The sequence below is a fragment of the Alosa alosa genome, chromosome 11, assembly GCF_017589495.1.
Source record: "Alosa alosa isolate M-15738 ecotype Scorff River chromosome 11, AALO_Geno_1.1, whole genome shotgun sequence".
Taxonomy (NCBI): Eukaryota; Metazoa; Chordata; class Actinopteri; order Clupeiformes; family Clupeidae; genus Alosa; species Alosa alosa.
In genome coordinates, this window is record NC_063199.1 from 26,104,805 (window position 1) to 26,125,164 (window position 20,360).

Genomic DNA, 20,360 nt, shown 5'->3' on the forward strand with positions numbered 1-20,360 from the left:
AATTATGGGAAAGTGATGTTAGCTCTGGCCAAAAAACTGTAATAGCCTAAAATATAACACTTCAATCAGTGTCAGCAGTTCAGCTAAGCCACAGACACACCTGTTGAATCTCTAAAAGGTGGTTACAGGGTTCAATGATAGCCCATACCTCCCACATTGAATCTGAAGTGGTTTTAGACCACAGGCGTGGTATCATTGCTTGCTCAAGTTTTTGCATGCATGGCACATGAGTGTGGGGGGGGGTATACTTGTATAGATTTTGGTATCAATGTGCATGTCTCTGGATGTGTGTTAAATGCATAGAAGTCTCACTGTTTGCGGCATTGTGAAAAGATCTGGAACTGAATAGGGCTCTCTGAGTGGACAGTTATTTATGTACTCAAAAGATGGATCACCCTTTGAGAGTAGGGGTCAATTTGGGTGAGCGTACAGTACCACACCACAGCAAAATCCTGGTGCCATAAAGTACACATATTTCATGTGTGTGTGTGTGTGTGTGTGTGTGTGTGTGTGTGTGTGTGTGTTTGTGTGTGTGTTTTATGAGGCATGATATTTATGTGTGTGTTGAATGCTATGTACGCACTTGTCTCCCAGGGCCGATACGCAGGGGAGGGCCAGTAACGGAAATAGTTCCCATGGTTACCAGTACATTGACTGTGGAGTGCGTCACTGGTTCCCGTGGGGGCAGTCTGCTGTGGAGAGTCATAGCCCACAGACTAGAACTACTAGGTTCAAATAACTGCAGATACACTCAGGCCTGTAGGGGTGAGCATACACACACACACACACATCCCGACCCCTAAATCCTCGAGACACCACACTATGTGAACAACTCTTGAGGAATGGTGTGTCATTCTTTCCTTCAAGACTGTCTCTCTGACACCCTCTGGTTCTGATCTGGGAGAAGATAGGTTGTTGTTTGTAATAGTGTGATTTTGATGCCACAATGGGAGAAGACTGAACTTGTCCTTGGTGCTACTTTGTTACTTGTTGTTCCACGTTTTCTCCTCTATCTTGGTGGGAAAATGATCAGAATATGCCAAACCTCTAAGTCTAACGGAAAGGTATGGAATGTTCTCAGCAGTTTTGGTACAATAGACAAGCTATTCTCCCAGCTGCCGTTTGGTTGCCTCGATAAGCTTTGACATGCAAACACACTTTACTTGGCCTATAATCAGCATGCGGGGGTGTCGGACTGGGGGTAAAACCAGTACTGATTACTAGGGCCCCAAGAGGAGGGAGGGCCCTTGAAAAGTCTGGAATATATTTTATTATATTTATTATGGGGGCCAATCGGGACTGGCTATGCATAGGGCCTGCTACGCCCCTATTGGTATGTAAAGAATGTCTTGTCTTATTGTTTGCGTCCCTCCGCTTGCCTAATTATAGCCGTATCCTGGCCACAGTTGCATAACGGACTTCGTGTTGACTTGAGAAGACATGTGGCTGTTCCCCCCGCCCTCAGCTGCGCGGAGTGCGGGTGAGCTGGAATTCACTGACGTCAGTGGAGGAGCTCAGAGCTCAGATGAACGCGAGAACATTGCGGACACGCGCTCCGAGCACACGCGCGCTCAGCATCTCTGTCCCGTCCCACCGGACAGCTGCGGAAATTAAAAAACATTACACTCGTGTCCGGCAACATTCTGTTTTATGTGTCACAATCCAGAGGAGAGGACAAGGACCAGAGCTGACACTGAAAGAGGTCATTTCTAATATCCCGGCAACAAAAGAAAGGCAGAAATCGTAGTGTCCTGACGGGCTCCGATCAACACAAGGACTCCGCATTATTTTACCTTCGGTAAGTTAACTGTGACGCATAGCATTGTTGTTAGTATTGGATGTGCGAGGAAATGGAGCAGTAAACACCAAGTTAGTCGCTCGTCTTGCGACATTTTCGGGTACCGCTTGTTTAACGTAAATGCGTAAATCATACAATCATATATACTAAGTCGATACTGCAAATGAAGGGACGAGCTAAACGTGTAGTAACGCTTGGTTAGATGCTACCATGTTTGCCGTTCGGTTCGGGGCATAGCAAACCTTCTGAGAGATGCAATGGCCTGTACACACACACATCAAGCGCGCGGATCAGACAGCGTGAGTGCGCACTGTCCGGTGCCTTCTGGCAGTGACGCAGAAAGTTCCCAGCGACGGAACATGCCGCTGCACGCTGGAATCTGGGTCTTGCCAACACGACGCTGTCAATGAATTGTCGTTTTTTTCTCTTATTGACACGAATATATTTGTTTGTTTATATTTACATGTGTGTGTTGAGAGTGTGGGAGGCATGCGAATAAAGCTTTAGACCACTCAAATGAGAACTGACAGATTCGGTGATGCAGGTAACGAGCAGAGGGTACCCACAGGCCTCTCATTAGTAGGGTGCAGCAGAGCAAGCAAACACTCTTGTGTGTGTGTTTGTGTGTGTGTGTGTGTGTGTGCCTGGGGTAGTGTGCTATTTTGTTGTACCATTTCATATTTGTATGTGGCTGTCTGTGAGAGTGAACACTGATAGATGCACTAGACATGTCTTCCAACATCATTTAGCACCTCCAAGAAGAACTTCTACCCAGCCTTTGACACAGAGAGGGAACTCTCTGTGTCAAAGGCTGGGTAGAAGAGCTAGATTATACAGTAGATCTAGAAGGGCTAGATCAGGGGTTCTCAAAGTTTTGATTGATGAGGGCCAATTCAGGAACCCAACATTGAACTGAGGGCGGCCAAAGGGGGGGGACCTGGAAAATAAATCCTATTTGTAATCATTTTAATGACCAGGTTGCATCTCTACAGTTTATATTTATTGCATTAAACACATTTTAATTCATAACTGAGGCTAAACCTGGCAATACTTGTGAAAATCTTGCAATGCACACACAATCTCTACCCTCAACAGACAAATGTGGGATATAACAGTCCTGTGTGCAGTCCGTTTCAGCTTATTTAGAACAAACAGTCTCAGTGGGCCTTGCTTATTATCAGCATAGGCCTTATTCAGGGCCAATTCCAGCTACCAAAGCACCACAGGAAAACCTGACGGCCACTAAACACCACTAAACCGAGATTCATTCTTTTCAAAGCACACAGTACAGTTGTACAGTTTTAACAGTTTTACAGATGTTATCAGATGTTATCGCGGGCCGCCATTGGCCCCCGGGCCGCACTTTGAGAACCTATGGGCGAGATTATACAGTATTAAACAAGCGTGTCACAGTAGGCCCACTTATGACAAGACTCAACACAAAGACATTCTACATGACCGAGAACATAGAGTTCATACTAAGTATACACAACAACATTACGGGTTGAGCATCACTGACAGCCAGACAAGATAAAGCCAGAGGAACAGTTTTTTTTTGCAGAAAGCAGCCTTGCATGTGAGGGCCGACCATGCCTTCCATATGAGGCAAAGGTTGCCTACATCGTGGCAGTTGACCCAGGAACAGAGCAGAGAAGGCCCCATGACAGTTGCTCTCTGGGTGAAGTGTTTATGTGGGCTGCCTGGGCCGTTTGGGATAGTACATGCTGTCCTTGTCATGGCTGTGCAAATAAGGTCACGTAAATGAGAGGTTGGCATTGGTACTGCTGTGAATGGGATTTGGGTTGTGGATTGGCTCTATAGGCTATTGAGCCTGTGTATCAGGAGCAGTAATGTACTCCAGGTCAATGCAGTTAAACCACAAGAACACTCCTTGTACTTGCCCTCCCTCCCCCCATCTCTCTCTCTCTCTCTCTCTCTCTCTCTCTCTCTCTCTCTCTATCCTCTCTCTGTGTTTCCGTGGAGTTGTCTAACAGCTGAGTGACCTCAGCTTCATGAATACTACATGAATGGAGCTAAAGGAGATGAGATCATTTCTGTTCACAAGCCCATCTCCTCCCTCTTCGCCACCCTCTGTGTCCCCCTCTTTACATCCCTCTCTCTCTCTCTCTCTCTCACTCTCTCTATTTTTGGTCCCTCTCTCCATCCCGGTCTTCTCTCCCTCTTTCCATGTCATTGTCTTCCCCTGTTCCAACCCCTCCCTCCCTGGAAGACGCTGAATGAGTCATATTCTCTATTCACACTCCTTGTGTGATGCATGTCACACAGCAAGGCTTACAATAATTGAATGTGCTGCTGAGGGATGTGTGTGTGTGTGTGTGTGTGTGTGTGTGTGTGTGTGTGTGTGTGTGTGTGTGTGTGTGTGTGTGATGAGAGAGAGGAAGAAAGAAAGAGTGAGTGAGTGAGTGAGTGAGTGAGAGAGAGAGAGAAGTAGAGAGCTCTTTAACTATGTAAGGCGCTGACCATAGAGCTGCTATTCTGCGGTCAACCTGCAGCAACACTATGCATCCCGGCCACCCTGTGCCCACATCCTAAAAAAAGTCCTTTACAGTGACCAGTGTGTACGTGCGTGTTATGTACTCTGTGTGTGTATGTGTTGCATAATGGTGATCCTCATGAGAGGCCTATCAGTAGGAAACGTGTGTTTTATGTGTGTGTTTTGTGTGTGTGTGTGTGTGTGCCTGGGGTAACTTTATTTTTGTTGTACCATTTCATATTTGTATGTGGCTGTCTTGAGAGGAACACTGATAGATGCACTAGACATGTCTTCCAACATCATTTAGCACCAATTAAAAAGAACTTCTGCCCAGCCTTTGACACAGGGAACTCTCTGTGTCAAAAAACTAGTAAACTTAGATATACAGTAGATCTAGAAGGGCTAGATCAGGGGTTCTCAAAGTTTTGATTGATGAGGGGCCAATTCAGGAACCCAACATTGAACTGAGGGCCAAGGGGGGACCTGGAAAATAAATCCTATTTGTAATCATTTTAATGACCAGGTTGCATCTCTACAGTTTATATTTATTGCATTAAACACATTTTAATTCATAACTGAGGCTAAACCTGGCAATAGCAGTAACGTGAAAATCTTGCAATGCACACACAATCTCTACCCTCAACAGACAAATGTGGATATAACAGTCCTGTGTGCAGTCCGTTTCAGCTTATTTAGAACAAACAGTCTCAGTGGGCCTTGCTTATTATCAGCATAGGCCTTATTCAGGGCCAATTCCAGCTACCAAAGCACCACAGGAAAACCTGACGCCACTAAACACCACTAAACCGAGATTCATTCTTTTCAAAGCACACAGTACAGTTGTACAGTTTTAACAGTTTTACAGATGTTATCAGATGTTATCGTGGGCCGCCATTGGCCCCCCCGGGGCTCCCTTTGAGAACCTATGGGCTAGATTATACAGTATTAAACAAGCTGTCACAGTAGGCCCACTTATGACAAGACTCAACACAAAGACATTCTACATGACCGAGAACATAGAGTTCATACTAAGTATACACAACAACATTACGGGTTGAGCATCACTGACAGCCAGACAAGATAAAGCCAGAGGAACAGTTTTTTTTTGCAGAAAGCAGCCTTGCATGTGAGGGCCGACCATGCCTTCTTCCATATGAGGCAAAGGTTGCCTACATCGTGGCAGTTGACCCAGGAACAGAGCAGAGAAGGCCCCATGACAGTTGCTCTCTGGGTGAAGTGTTTATGTGGGCTGCCTGGGCCGTTTGGGATAGTACATGCTGTCCTTGTCATGGCTGTGCAAATAAGGTCACGTAAATGAGAGGTTGGCATTGGTACTGCTGTGAATGGGATTTGGGTTGTGGATTGGCTCTATAGGCTATTGAGCCTGTGTATCAGGAGCAGTAATGTACTCCAGGTCAATGCAGTTAAACCACAAGAACACTCCTTGTACTTGCCCTCCCTCCCCCCATCTCTCTCTCTCTCTCTCTCTCTCTCTATCCTCTCTCTGTGTTTCCGTGGAGTTGTCTAACAGCTGAGTGACCTCAGCTTCATGAATACTACATGAATGGAGCTAAAGGAGATGAGATCATTTCTGTTCACAAGCCCATCTCCTCCCTCTTCGCCACCCTCTGTGTCCCCCTCTTTACATCCCTCTCTCTCTCTCTCTCTCACTCTCTCTATTTTTGGTCCCTCTCTCCATCCCGGTCTTCTCTCCCTCTTTCCATGTCATTGTCTTCCCCTGTTCCAACCCCTCCCTCCCTGGAAGACGCTGAATGAGTCATATTCTCTATTCACACTCCTTGTGTGATGCATGTCACACAGCAAGGCTTACAATAATTGAATGTGCTGCTGAGGGATGTGTGTGTGTGTGTGTGTGTGTGTGTGTGTGTGTGTGTGTGTGTGTGTGTGTGTGTGTGTGTGTGTGTGTGATGAGAGAGAGGAAGAAAGAAAGAGTGAGTGAGTGAGTGAGTGAGTGAGAGAGAGAGAGAAGTAGAGAGCTCTTTAACTATGTAAGGCGCTGACCATAGAGCTGCTATTCTGCGGTCAACCTGCAGCAACACTATGCATCCCGCCACCCCTGTGCCCACATCCTAAAAGTCCTTTACAGTGACCAGTGTGTACGTGCGTGTTATGTACTCTGTGTGTGTATGTGTTGCATAATGGTGATCCTCATGAGAGGCCTATCAGTAGGAAACGTGTGTTTTTATGTCTGTGTTTGTGTGTGTGTGTGTGTGTGTGTGTGTGTGTGTGTGTGTGTGTGTGTGTGTGTGTGTGTGTGTGTCCTTGTTCCAGTACGAAATGTGAGCTTAGGGAACTGCAGGTCAGAAGCCAGGAAGGCCTGTACTGTGGTGTTTCCTGTATAGTGGAACGCCCTCTGGTGTCTCCTGGGTGGACCACTGCTCTTCTCTGTTCTACTCACAGAACCTACAATAGGGCCCCTTTTTTACGCATTGTAATGATGATAATAATAATAATAATAATAATAATAGTAATAACAATAATACTACGTCTACTACTACTACTAGTAGTAACTAGATGTACCGCAGAACGGTACAAAATATGACCGCCGCCAAGTCCAGCACATTTTTTCCACAAAAATAAATCACGCTGAAAGGCCTATATGATTCTAACTGTCTCACTAAATTGCATTATCCACACTAAATTCTCACTGGTATCTGCTAGACAACAAGTACCAAAACATGATTAGTTCATAGATTTCACATGTAAAATTCATTTTATACAACCCCACCTCCATCTTGCCTGTTCATAATTCTGAGAAATTTTTGAATTGTGTGCATGTGTGCGTGTACAAGTTTATGTTTTTGTGTGTGTGTGTGTGTATGCGTGCTTGTGTGTTTGCCTGCGTATGTGTGTTTGTGCATGTGCATGCATGCGTACAGTGATGGCCAAAAGTATTGGCACCCATGCTAAAGTTGACTGAAAAGAGGAATATAAAATCATCTTTTGGAAATTGATCTTAATGCCTTAAGTGAAAAATGAGGAAATATCTAACCTTTAAGGACACCAATTGTCTTAGTGAATGAAAAATGTATCATAAATAAATAAATGGTCTTCCTTAAAATACAGGGGTCATAAGTATTCCCACCCCTATGTTAAATTCCCATAGAGACAGACAGATTTTTATTTTTAAAGGCCAGTTATTTCATGGATCCAGAATACTGTGCATCCTGATAAAGTTACCTTGGCCTTTGGAATTAAAATAGCCCCACATCATCACATACCCTTCACCATACCTAGAGATTGGCATGGGTGTTATTTCAGTTAGCCTATTAGCTGGTTTGATTTGCATTAAGCTCAATGAGCATCAAACCAGCTAATAGGCTAACTAAAATTGTTTTTTTGCACATGTGTGCACATGGAATGGGTTAACATGACCCCTGGAGGCAAACATACGGAAAAAATTGGTCATCCTAGGCCCTACGGTTCTCAAGATATTTACAGAAAACTGTGTCTGCCCTACCCTCCTTTCGGGGGGTGCAGTCCAGCGGGGGCTACAGATCAAAAAGAAAAACGATGGTTCCATGCTATCCATGTGGGGTTACATGCCCACCAAGTTTCGTCTACCCCGGTCTTTCAGTGTCCCGGGAATCCTTGACGGAAATTTGGACATGCGAAAAAGAAAAAAAGAAAAAAAAAAGAAATCTGACTAAACCTAAACGCCGCTTCGCTGCGCGGCGGTCATAATAATAATTATAATTGAGTTACGTTTTTCAACGTTTTCGGCTTTTTCAAACCAAAGGTACCAAATATGTGAACTGATCACAGAAAACACTAACAAAACAGAAATACATTAATGCTTAAATGCTTAATACATAAATACTTAAATGCTTAATACATAAAATGATATTTCTACATTCTTTGCTAATCTACACTGAAATGATATACAGAAATAATCAAATCAAGGTTTGCTTTGAAGAAATTGAAGTAGATGGGTAAAAATAGAGGTTAGAATCACCTTAATCCCTCTATACACTGTACACAGACACAGACACACACATACACTGTACACAGTCACTCACCCATGGATAGCATTATCACGTGTGCCAGTGTCGTCCTTGAAGTCACTTGTGCCAAAAGTAGAGGATTACATCCTTTTCCCAAATTAGCTGGATGCTGCCAGTGAAATAACAAAGGCCTTCCAGCGTGGTTCTTATGAATATAGCGTTTGTCTGGGGGTAATGACAGGCTTCTTTACTAATGAGACAGCAGCCATAACAAGCCCGACGTGACCTCTCATTCCCACAGATATCTCAAACAAGTTTTTGTTGTGTTTGTTCAGCTGCCGGTTATGAAAGGATCTGACATTTGTGAGGTGGGTCGCCAAAGGTGTTGAAACGACTGTGTAAGAGAAGTTTTAGCTGAGGTGTATAAATGAAATCTAACACTGCCAAGGCAGGTTCCACCAAGCATTATAGAGCACTACAGAATCTTTTCAGTAGAATCCTTTGGCTCTAGCACCTACATACATAAGGTGTTTCTCAAAGTCGAGGATGCTTCTTTGGTTGAACTGGCCCTTCCGAGGCAGGTCCCTCAGAGATGTGGTAAGGTTCCTCCTTAGCATTTGGAAAACACACAGCAGAACAGAGCGTAGATATTGTACACATTGTGTATCCACCTTAATTGTGAATACTTCAGTCCGGTTTTCATTTTCCATCCATTCTGTTTACATAATACGTTAGTTAGTACCTTTATGAATGGTCGAAATTGTTGCCAAATTCAGGAAATCACCTCGCAATATGGGGGACTATGGGGGTATATTTCACATTTTTTCACTATTATCAATTTGTTAGCCAGTAGTTATTTGAATAATAACTGTATTAAGGTCATAAAGCACACAGCTCATTGGATAAACATTGGGTTTCTTTATGTTGTCATACATATTTTTTTTTTTTCTATTTTGAATGTTATTTGATGAAAAACACCTTAATGTGTATTGTAACACTTGTCTGTTGCTATGGTGTTATAAAAATCTCATAATTCCAAATCAGATATAGGCTACATGCGTGGGACTATTTTGTTTAGTGTAGAGTAGTAGTTGTATCACACAGGATTACGTGAACTTTCTTGCAACATGGCTTCTAGTGGAGAGTGTATTAGTAATGCCAATCCACAGTCTTCAAAATGTACTCTGTCTACAAGACAATCGTCTTGGATATTTAGTTTGGACAGTGGCCTTGTTCAGGATGACTCGATTATCACTGGATCCCGTTTTCCAAACTGTCGCCAAGTTCTCAGTTGCTTCATGTGGATCTTTTGCTTCATGTCATCTTTCAGATGGTTCATCAGAAAACAGAACAAAGTGGGAATCAGCAAATATCGTACAGTCCCAGGTGTCCAGCTTTTATAAAAAAGCCAACATTCATTTGATATCAGAAAGGAAAGCCTGTGAAAAAATCATTAAACTTTTAAGTATAAGTATATGTACTCAATTGATCCCGTGAGAGAAACTGGACTCTGCATTTATCCCAATCGATGTTCTTCACCAAGACTTTTGCTCTGTGGCCACAGAACGCTGAAAGCTTGGTGAAGAACAAGGAGGACTTGTTATTTCTGGAGTCCTCCATGAAAAATGACCACCAGGCCTCATTTGGTTCATTTGATAAGGCATTAGCTGACCACATAATATATTGTTCTCCAGCCTTCAAATTTGGTACTGGCAAAACCCATGACAGCAAGCTTTTATTGATAGTTTACTTTCTGGCAAAGGCAATTTTTATTGCACCTTCCCCGAAAATGTACACTACTGTCATATCTCAGGAAGTAATAAAGATAGAGACACACAACTCACATCAAATGATGCGAAAAGTCCATATTTATATTCAACTTCCATTGACATTATAGGGCTAGTATTTTTGCTGTTATTTAAGAAAAAAATATATTTTCAGCCTAGCTTTATGGACGTCTTTAGTTGGAAACTTCAGAGGCTCGGTGGGCCACTTAAACATCAATAGAATTCAATCAAATTTCTCATGGAAGTTTTATTTGGTTAATGGAACAAAATTATTCTAGGGACAGATTGATTTTCAATTTTTTTTCAAAAAGTGAGGCGGATGATGCACCCTAACGTTAGTGCAGTCTCAGCAGGCTAACTAGAATATTCTTCAAATTGTATTTCTTTCCAAATATTGTCAATTCTGCACTCAATATGGATATTCTGTATAATGTATGACTTGTTCTGTATAAGTTTACTTTTACATGGCTTAGGATGCACAGATATTATCCTGAATTATGAATTATCCTGCTCTGGCGCTGTTACTGGACACAATGGCTGTTACTCCTGCTGTTCCAGCACTTTGTTGAAATTGAAATATCTAATTCTAGATTTCTAAAATTAGAAAAATTTACCTCAGCAATTATCCTCATCACATTAGGAACAAATTTCAATTGCCCTGGTAAACATCTCTTTCACATGATTATGGTATGAGAGTTCATAATTGTACAAAATATTTTCTTTGCACATTTACAGTGAAATTGAAAGACATTTACATTTAAATAAATACTGAACTGTGCTGTTACTGAAACCCTCTTGAATGCATACATAGGATCATGGGTGTTTTAAGAACACTGAGGATACACACAAGCATCCTTGAAAAACACACACACAAACACACACACATACAAACTCACACACTGGCAGTGTTATAACTTATCCTATTTTGTGTTACAGGCTATGACATCACACTAGACCTATCCAAGCCCCCCCACACACAGAGTCCATCATGTCTGCCCCTGGCACTCGAGACGGCGGCGGCACTGGCATCGGGGGAATCTACGAGCTCCTTGGCCGCACCTTGGGCCGCGGGCACTTCGCCGTGGTACACCTGGCCCGCCACATCCCCACCGGCCAGCGGGTGGCGCTCAAGGAGATCGACAAGCAGCGCGTGGAGGGCGCCGAGCCCGAGGGGGCCGGTCGCCTGCTCCAGGAAGTGAGCTGCATGAAGCTGCTCCGCCATCCGGGCGTGGTGCGCCTCTACGAGGTCATCGACACGCCCACCAAGCTCTACCTGGTACTGGAGCTGGCCGAGGGTGGCGACCTCTACGACCTCATCCTGCGGCACGAGGCCGGCTTGGGCGAGGCTGGCGCCCGGCCGCTGTTCGCCCAGGTGGTACGCGCCATCGCCTACTGCCACCGCATGCACGTGGTTCACCGCGACCTCAAGCCCGAGAACCTGCTGCTCTTCCCCAAGCAGGGGGCACTCAAGCTTACGGACTTTGGCTTCAGCAAGCGCTTCCACCCGGGGACCAAACTCACCACCAGCTGCGGATCGCTGGCCTACTCCGCCCCCGAAGTGCTGCTGGGAGAGGAGTACCATGCACCTGCTGTGGGTGTGTGTGTGTGTGTGTGTGTGTGTGTGTGTGTGGACAAATAACAATAACATAACAATAAGTCTGTAAGTAATGTTTGCAAATCATTTACTGACAATATTGCTGATGCTCAACACAGGAATAGCAGACAGGAATAGTATTTAATTAATTCATTTAGAAAAGGTGTCAAATGTCTTTTGGTGCTAATGAACTAAACTGACATATGGTCCACCACTTCATATGTTTGTCTGGGAACTTCATCATCATGGTCCGCACAGGCGCACACAAAAGCCTACTGTTTATTACTGTTTAACGCTACTACTGTTTATTACTGTTTAACGCTGCAGTCCGTACATTCAGTACACATCTGAATTGAACCTAACATCCTGTACCTAAACAGTTCGGTACGAATATGTGTACCTTTACACCGCAAGTGTGTGTGTGTGTGTGTGTGTGTGTGTGTATGTTTCTGTGTGTAGGTTAGAGCAAGTGTGTGTATGTACCAGAGCAAGGATTAATGAGTTACCACTGCTCAGAAAGTTATCAGTATGGTGTTATTCTCCCTCTACTCCATACACACACACACATACAGACACACACACACACACACACACACATACAGACACACACCACGACACACAGTGTCCTATGCACACTGCAGTTGAGGGAGTAAGACTTCAGGCCTGTTCTCTGAGAGAACAGCACATCTTCTGTGCTCTGGCTGCCTTGTTCTCCCTCACACACACGCACACACATACACACAGAGCTTCGAGCTTGTTCTTTGTCTTGCTCATGTGAACTGCCTATGTCTGGAGCCAAAGGTGAAGATAGCAATAGGTTTTGCCTGTGTGTGAGAGTGTATGTGTGTGTGTGTGTGTGTGTGTGTGTGTGTGTGTGTGTGTGTGTGTGTGTGTGTGTGTGTGTGTTGTTTTGTGTGTTGTTTTGGTGGGAGAGAGAAACAATGGGAAAAGGGGAGAGTGTGTTGACATTATGTAAAGTCTTCGTACTCACAGCACTCAATGCATTTAGACAGAAACTCTCATCAGATTCTCAAAATTTTAAGTGTGTCTCATAATTTGAAAAGTATCAAACTAACAGCACAAATCAAATAAGTCATTAAGAGTTCTTAAAGTTGATACAATTAGTCTGGCCTTACCAAAGGATTTTCATATATAAAAAATATACAAATGCTGAGATTGTATGACATGTCTACTGATCAACTGTATAGTTGTTGTACAAAACAAAATGTTCAGACGGTGAAAGAAGCATTTGATTTGTGTTATGTGATAGGCCTGGTCTATCAATGGATAATGGATTTAATTCCACCAGCTGCTGTTGTAAAAGAGTAGGACTGCACCACACACACACACACACACACACACACACACACACACACACACACACACACACACACACAAATACACAAACACACACACACACACAGAGACACACACACACACACACACACACACACACACACACACACACACACACACACACACACACACACACACACACACACACACACACACACACACACAGACACACAAAGAGAGACACACAAATACACAAACACACTAAACTGCAGCTGATGTTAAGTGTATTGAACCCAAAATGAGTCTAAAACTGCACGCATTCGAGGCGAACACAAGTTATCTTAATAATCTGTGGATTTGCACTCAAGCGGGCACAAAATCAAGAGCTGTAAAGCCACCAAGCCCAGGAGGTAATCACACGCCGACCCAATTCTACGCCGAGAGCGACAGGGGATTACAGTAAACTGAGAACGTGATAAACTCAACTCCAAGACTCACTGAAGAACATTTGGAAAAAATGCGGGTTTAAACAACGTGTATAAAAAAGACACTAGATTAAATGTTTACTGAGAATATAGGTGAGCACAGCGAGAAGATGACCCATATTCTCAGTCTCGCGTAGGTGAGCCAAATGCAAATCATTCTATTCTGGGTTGGAATGTAGGTGATAGCAGTCCACAGGATTCCTTGGGGGTATTTCTACTCAGTATCACCCACTAGTGACTCTAGCAGCTCAGGGTCTACAGTGTACACTTTTTTTTGTTTGTTTGTTTTTCAGGTATATACTTGTTTATTTACTTATTTGCTGTAAGTGTTAATGATGTTTTCTAAACAAAGTTCGGGAGGAGCCCATACAGTAGGGTTGATTGACAGCCATCCATGAGCGGATTATGAACTTTTTGGCCCCTGGACCCAGATGTATTAAAGGCCCCTCACTAATTGTCGCATATGTAGGAGGGGAGGGTTGGGGGTCCTCCCCCAGAAATTTTTTAATTTGTTTGATGTGATTTCCTGTATTCTGGTGCATTTTGGGGATTGCCAATACTAAATTCAATCAGATTCATAGCCTTCATTGATATTGAGGCAATGATTCCATGCAAAGGCTTGGGCTTCAGGGCCCCCTGACCCCTTGGACCCCTGGGCCTGGGCCTGGGAGGCCCGTGCAGTAATCCATCCCTGCAGCCATCACTCACCCCACTTCCATTTGTAGAGAATAAAACCCTCCTTACTGCCCTTTACTGTACGTCATGCTGGAGTTGCAAAGCCTCCCACCTCCTCCCCTGTACATCACTCGCATGTGATCTCCACTATTGGCATCCCAGGATCATGGCCAGCTACAAAGCCAAACTCGCCATTCTCTGCACTCAGTCTAAGCAATCCGATGGGCAAACTAGTGAATGTAAGGTTAAGGTTGTAGACATTCTTCAGTAAGCACTCAGGTTCGGTCTGGCTCATGACTGACAATTACGCAATTTGCAGACGTATTCACCACAATATGTAAATCGGTCATAGCACATACGTTGGACAATTATTACAAGGGCCAAACTACCCAGAACAACTCCGGTGCCCTGTTCAAGGGTGCATCGTTGGCAGCTGGCTACTGCATGCTAGTCTAGCTAGCTTCTTATTCACTACGCTACTACCGCCTCAATTGTGTAACAATTAAGTTTGCATGAGTCGGCCTAGAGATGCGCGTCTCTGCTTAGACGGTTAAGGGTAAATAACCAAAATAGACACACGTGGGAAATGAAAGATGAACTGATATGAGGATAGCAAAACAATGGAGGCATTTATGTGAGAGGAGAGGACTCCTGGGCCCCCAGCATCATGGCCATGTTCTGAGCTGCAAGCTGTGGAACAGGACGCTCTGGGAAACAAAAGAGATTTTGTATCACTGTGTCATCACTCGTGCTGTCTGCTGTTCTTGTGATTGTACTTGCTACGGTGCCTGTTTTAACTTGTGATTTCTGATTTAACTTCTGACCTTTCCTGTGTGTTTGTGTGTGTGTGTGTGTGTGTGTGTGTGTGTGTGTGTGTGTGTGTGTGTGTGTGTTTTACAGATATTTGGTCTTTAGGTGTAATTCTCTACATGCTGGTTTGTGGTGTGAGTCCATTCCAGGAGGCCAATGACAGCGAGACGCTCACCAGGATCATGGATTGCAGCTACACTGTCCCCTCACACATCTCCGCTGACTGCAGAGAGTGAGTGGCAGAAACACACACACACACACACATACAGACACACTTACAAACGTATACAGGCACACACACACACACACACACACACACACACACACACACACACACACACACACACACACAGACAGGCAAACAACACACACACACACACACACACAGTTCCTAAATTCTGAAGATGCTTTATTTATGTCACACATTGTAAAGTATAGCGAAGTCAACTGCAAATTATGCCAGAGTTTAACCATTTTCTCTCCCCATACCACCCTCTCTCTTTCTCTATCTCTTTCTCTCTATCTCCTTTTCTCTCCCCCTCTCTCTTTATCTCTTTCTTTCCCCTCTCAGTCTGATCTCTCTCATGCTACAGAGGGATGCTTGTTGCCGGGCGACCCTTGAGGAGATTGAGGGGCACCGGTGGCTACAAGGAGTTGTTCTGCCTCCTCAAAGCGTCATGGCAACGAACCCGGCGATAGCCCCGGTGACCCCACACAGCCTCATGGCCTCAGAGCACGATGCGATCCTGCAGAGCATGAGACACGTCGCCAGCGCTGCACACATCACAGAGTGAGCCCATATATAAGCACATATATGCTTTCACAGACACAAATACACATACATACGTATATATAGGCTATACGCACATATACGCTTTCACAGACACAAATACACTGCACATATACACTACCACAAACACACATACATACACATAGAGATGTACACATACACACTTTCACAGGCACAAATACACTACACATATACACTACCACAAACACACATGTATACACATGCACACGCACATACACTTTCACACGAACACAAATACACACACATATATACAAGCACACATACACACACATACATACACTCATGCATAATGTATACACAGACATAATCAGATTTTCACAGATACACTCTGTTGAGATCTACAACGTACCTCATATATATATAGTAATACCATGATTTGTCATTTTTCCATTGAGAAAAATAAAATAAATAAAACCTACAACAAACATCAATAAATAAGCATCTCTCTCTTTCTCTTTCTGCCCCCCCCTCTTTCTCTCTCTCTTTCAGGGCATTGGATGCGGACAGGTACGACCACATCACAGCTACCTACTACCTCCTGGCCGAGCGCATTCTGAGGGAAAGACAGCAGGACACAGAGACACAGACACGGTACTACTCACAAACACACACAGATACTAAGTACAAACCCCATCAAACACATACTCTCATATTCTCATACTCTTACTCATACACAGCAGGCTATTCACATTCTAAAGGCCCATTCACACCAAGAATGATAACGATAACGATAACTATAAATAAATATCGTTGATATGAATGATGACGTTCACATATAAACTATAACGACATGAAGAACGATATTGTTGTGGATCACTTTCAGAGCGATTTTCAGAACGATAAAAAGCTAACAGCCAATCAGAACCCATTGAATTGTAACTGTCACATTCATTAACACAAGGAGAGACTTTGTTTATCGTTGTTCAGTGTGAACGCTTTTATCGTTATGGTTATAGTTATCGTTATCGTTATCATTCTTGGTGTGAATAGGCCTTAACAGATTATAACACACATACAAAACATCCACTCACACTCACCAGTGTTGTAGTCAAGTCACTATGCCTCGAGTCCGAGTCCAGGTTCGAGTCTCCAGTGTTCAAGTCCGAGTCAAGTCCAAGTCATTAAAAAAAAATCCAAGTCAAGTCCGAGTCGAGTCCACTACTCATCCGAGTCAAGTCCAAGTCGAGTCATTTGGCGCCACAAGTTAACCTCTGTTATTGTAGGAACATGGCGTGATGTGTGATGTATGACCATGTGTATGATATGAAGCAGTAACACTCCATTGCACTAATATTAATAATAAAAATAATTTAGATATTAGAATCCTATACCAAATAATATTCTACTGACAAAAAAAGTTGAGTCCTTGTCTCAATTTCCGTGTCTGCATGGTCGGAATGTACAAGTCCAAGTATGAGTCCAAGTTCAAGTCATTCAGTGCTCAAGTCCAAGTCAAGTCACGAGTCTCTAAATTTAGCTCATGACTCGGTCTCGAGTACTACACTGACACTCACACACATACACCAACAAGCATATAGAACACAGTGTATACATAAATTGTATGTTATCTGTGCTTATCACATGTGTAATCTATCTATGTGTTTTTGTTGTGTGTGTTTTACAGTAGCATATCCGAGCCTTTGACTGTTATCATGCCAGATGACCCTGCGACCTTGCTCACCTCCTGTAATCGGCATGGCGTATCCGAATCCGGTGACCTCTCGAACCCGAGGGTCCCGTCACTGCAACAATGTCACATCAGTGACACTAAGCTCAGCCAATATGGTGCAGGACCACCGGCAGAACACAACATTTGTCCCACCTCTCCCGACGAGCCTCAGCCAATCAAGAATGTGCATGCCCTGCAGCAGATCTGTGAGGAAGAGGAAGAAGAGGAAGATGAAAATGACAGCGGCATGTATCTTACACACACACAACACGCACAAGAGCTGCCACACACCCAGGCAGCAATGGTCTCTCACTCTCCGACACCCCCCACCCATGAGAAACCCAGTGACCCAACCGTGGAGGAGAGAGGACAGAATATAGTGAAGCCCAATCACACACACGAAACCAAAGCAAACGACACGCCTGCCGCTGACAGAGCACACACGCACCAAGATGATGATTCGCTCTCACCTGAGTCTGGCACAGGTGCCCAGGTGCAGCCGCAGAGAGAGGTGGAGCTTAAGCATGAGGCGGAGTCTGGCAGCAGAGCTCCAGAGCTGCCGGAGAAGAACAATAACACGCCCCTTCCGTACAAGCCACTCCCCTCACCACGCCCCGCACACAAGAACCACTGTGTGGAGGAGGGCCCGGATGCCGTGGAGTCGGGCCGCACGTCCGTCAGCCCCGAGGCCGAGAGGGTGGAGGACGACGAGCTGCACACCGACCGGCGCTTGGCCAATCCGAAGCCCAGTGATTCCCGGCGGAGCAGCGGCAAGGAGGTGGGACCTGAGCTGTGGGCCAAGGGGCGTGGCGTGAGGTTGCGTGAGCGGCTGCTGCAGTTCCCGCTGTGCGAGAAGGCCTTGTCGCTCAACATCAACCCCGCCCCCAAAGAGAAGCTGCTACCCTTCGCGCAGTACAACTGCTGTCATGTACTGTGATGACACCCACGCCCATACCATAATTATCGCCTGTCCAATCCGGATGCGGATCTGATGTCAGATCGTACCCTGACCTGATGCATATCTGAGACCCTCCACAAAGATGACCTCTCCTCTTCTCACTTCAGCTGCTGGCACTTCCTATCTCTCTCACCTTTCCCGAAAATGAAAGCACCTCACTACTCTGAGCAGAGGTCCTACACTTCCTCAACTATATTAGCACCCAGGCTAGTCTGTATATAAGGCCTGTCACGCCACTGCTACCCATAATTAGCCTACCTGCAGTCTCCTATAAATGAGACATCTCACTCTGCGCTGCTATGTACATAGGCCTATTACAGTGGTATATCTGAAAAGAGATGAATTGTCCATAGTTGCATTGTGTATGGTTTATTTAAGACAAATGTGTAACCCTGTTTTTGTGGCTAGAAGCATGACAATGCCTAGCACTGGAAATTAGCTACAGAGGGAGTGTGTAAATACAAATTCGAAGCTCAGAGAGATTCATTATCAAGTAATGTGCTAATGCTAATATTTGTTGAGCGTGTGTGCTAATGCTAGCTGATAGCCTTGCATCGGTTTTGAAGTGTGCTGATAACCTATAACAATGTAAGCTCAGAGTAATGCAGTGTGTGGGGGGAGCTAAGTGAACTAATGCTAATATTAGCTCAGAGCAGTGTGTTGATTAAGGAATGTGCTAAAGCTTCTGCAGAGCAGTGGACTAACGAGAAAGTGTTGCATCCAGTGCTAATAAAGCTAAGAGCCAGCTAACCCTATAGGGGGCAGTGTGGAGCAGCAGTGGTATCACCCACACCTGCCCCCAAGTTGGTCAGGGTTCGATACCCAAAAAGTGGTAACAGAGTCCCTGTTGCTTTGGCTGAAAGGGTCTGCTTAATCCCTCTCGCTTTACTTTACTTAGATGTAGCCTAGCTGACTATTAGCAGAATCACTCTGTCCAGACAGTGATGTAAGCCGCTGATGTTAAAGTGGTGGTGCGGCTTTACCTCAGTCTTCCAGTGTCCCCATCTGCTATAGCCTACATTTATTTTTTCTTACTGAAATTCATATACTAAAACAAACGTTAGCACTCAAGAAAAGGTTACTGTAGTATAGAAGTCAAATGTAAGATGACTCCTATCTGTAAAAAAAACATGCAAGATTTGTGAAATAAGTCTTACAGAAGAAAAACACTGTAATAATGTATATACTTTGTTATTACCATGTGTTACTTGTATTTTATACAGTATCATTCATCTATATACAAGACCAGTTCTACACTCAGCTGTGCTGGTTATCAGAGGTGCTGTCCCTTGGGAAAGATTGATAGGTGCTCTGTCTTAAGCTCTGAACATTCTTGGTTCTAATGGTTTTGTGGACCCAGTGTTGGGACCTACAAGGTCACCAGGATGGCATATTTGTAATGTGGTCACTTCTCAATAGAATAGACTAGAAGGATGACCAGCAGATTTCGGCGTGTGTGACAGAAAGATCCTCTATAGGTCTGAATTGTGCTCTGTAGCACTCTCTGGTGGCTATCATGACCTCACCTACACTGAACTAAGCACCATAATCCGAGTTCATATGAACCTCCTCTCCCTGAGTCATCAGTGTGACTTAGCTGAGTTTTGTCAAGCGCCACCTTGTGGAAGAGAAGCTCAACAACAGCGAGGTTATTATCCCTTTCTCACAATACAGCCCCCACCACCACATACTGTAAACACCCTGTGTTTGTTTTCAGATTAGGATTTCATATTAACTGTCTCTCTGTGTGTAGTTTAGGGTTAGGCTAATTCGAGATCCTAGGCAGTCACTATCAGCACTGCTGCCCTTGATTGAACCCACACTACACCGGTGTATGCTTGTGTGTGTGTGTGTGTGTGTGTGTGTTTCTATTTTTCCTGTTCACACTCACTGATGTCATGTTTGGTTTAGAGTTCTCTGTCCTGCTGCTGTTCCCATGACCCCAAAAGCACACCTCTGTCTCAGAGACCATTTATTTTTATATTTGCCTAATAAAAGATGAGGAAAGAACAACACAA

General features: G+C 44.3%; 1 protein-coding gene across 2 annotated transcripts; it reads left to right on the forward strand.

The window, feature by feature from the left end:
* Positions 1–1,518: 1,518 nt before the first annotated feature.
* On the forward strand, positions 1,519–20,357 carry snrkb (SNF related kinase b). Of its 2 annotated transcripts, none has more exons than XM_048256906.1 (6): positions 1,519–1,798; positions 10,981–11,639; positions 14,995–15,136; positions 15,476–15,694; positions 16,205–16,306; positions 17,340–20,357. In XM_048256906.1, the coding sequence occupies exons 2-6, from the start codon at positions 11,033–11,035 to the stop codon at positions 18,319–18,321; spliced, it is 2,052 nt and encodes a 683-aa protein (XP_048112863.1). In that variant the 5' UTR covers positions 1,519–1,798; positions 10,981–11,032; the 3' UTR covers positions 18,322–20,357. The 2 variants fall into 2 exon arrangements, with proteins under 2 accessions (XP_048112863.1, XP_048112864.1); XM_048256907.1 differs by having other exon boundaries at positions 17,343–20,357.
* The last annotated feature ends 3 nt before the right edge of the window (positions 20,358–20,360 follow it).

Excerpts from the sequence above, each read along its gene's own strand:
- snrkb (XM_048256906.1), top strand. The coding sequence starts at position 11,033 with ATGTCTGCCCCTGGCACTCGAGACGGCGGCGGCACTGGCATCGGGGGA. Across the intron at positions 15,137-15,475 it reads ATCTCCGCTGACTGCAGAGA|TCTGATCTCTCTCATGCTAC; the intron begins GTGAGTGGCAGA and ends TTCCCCTCTCAG. Across the intron at positions 16,307-17,339 it reads GACACAGAGACACAGACACG|TAGCATATCCGAGCCTTTGA; the intron begins GTACTACTCACA and ends TGTGTTTTACAG.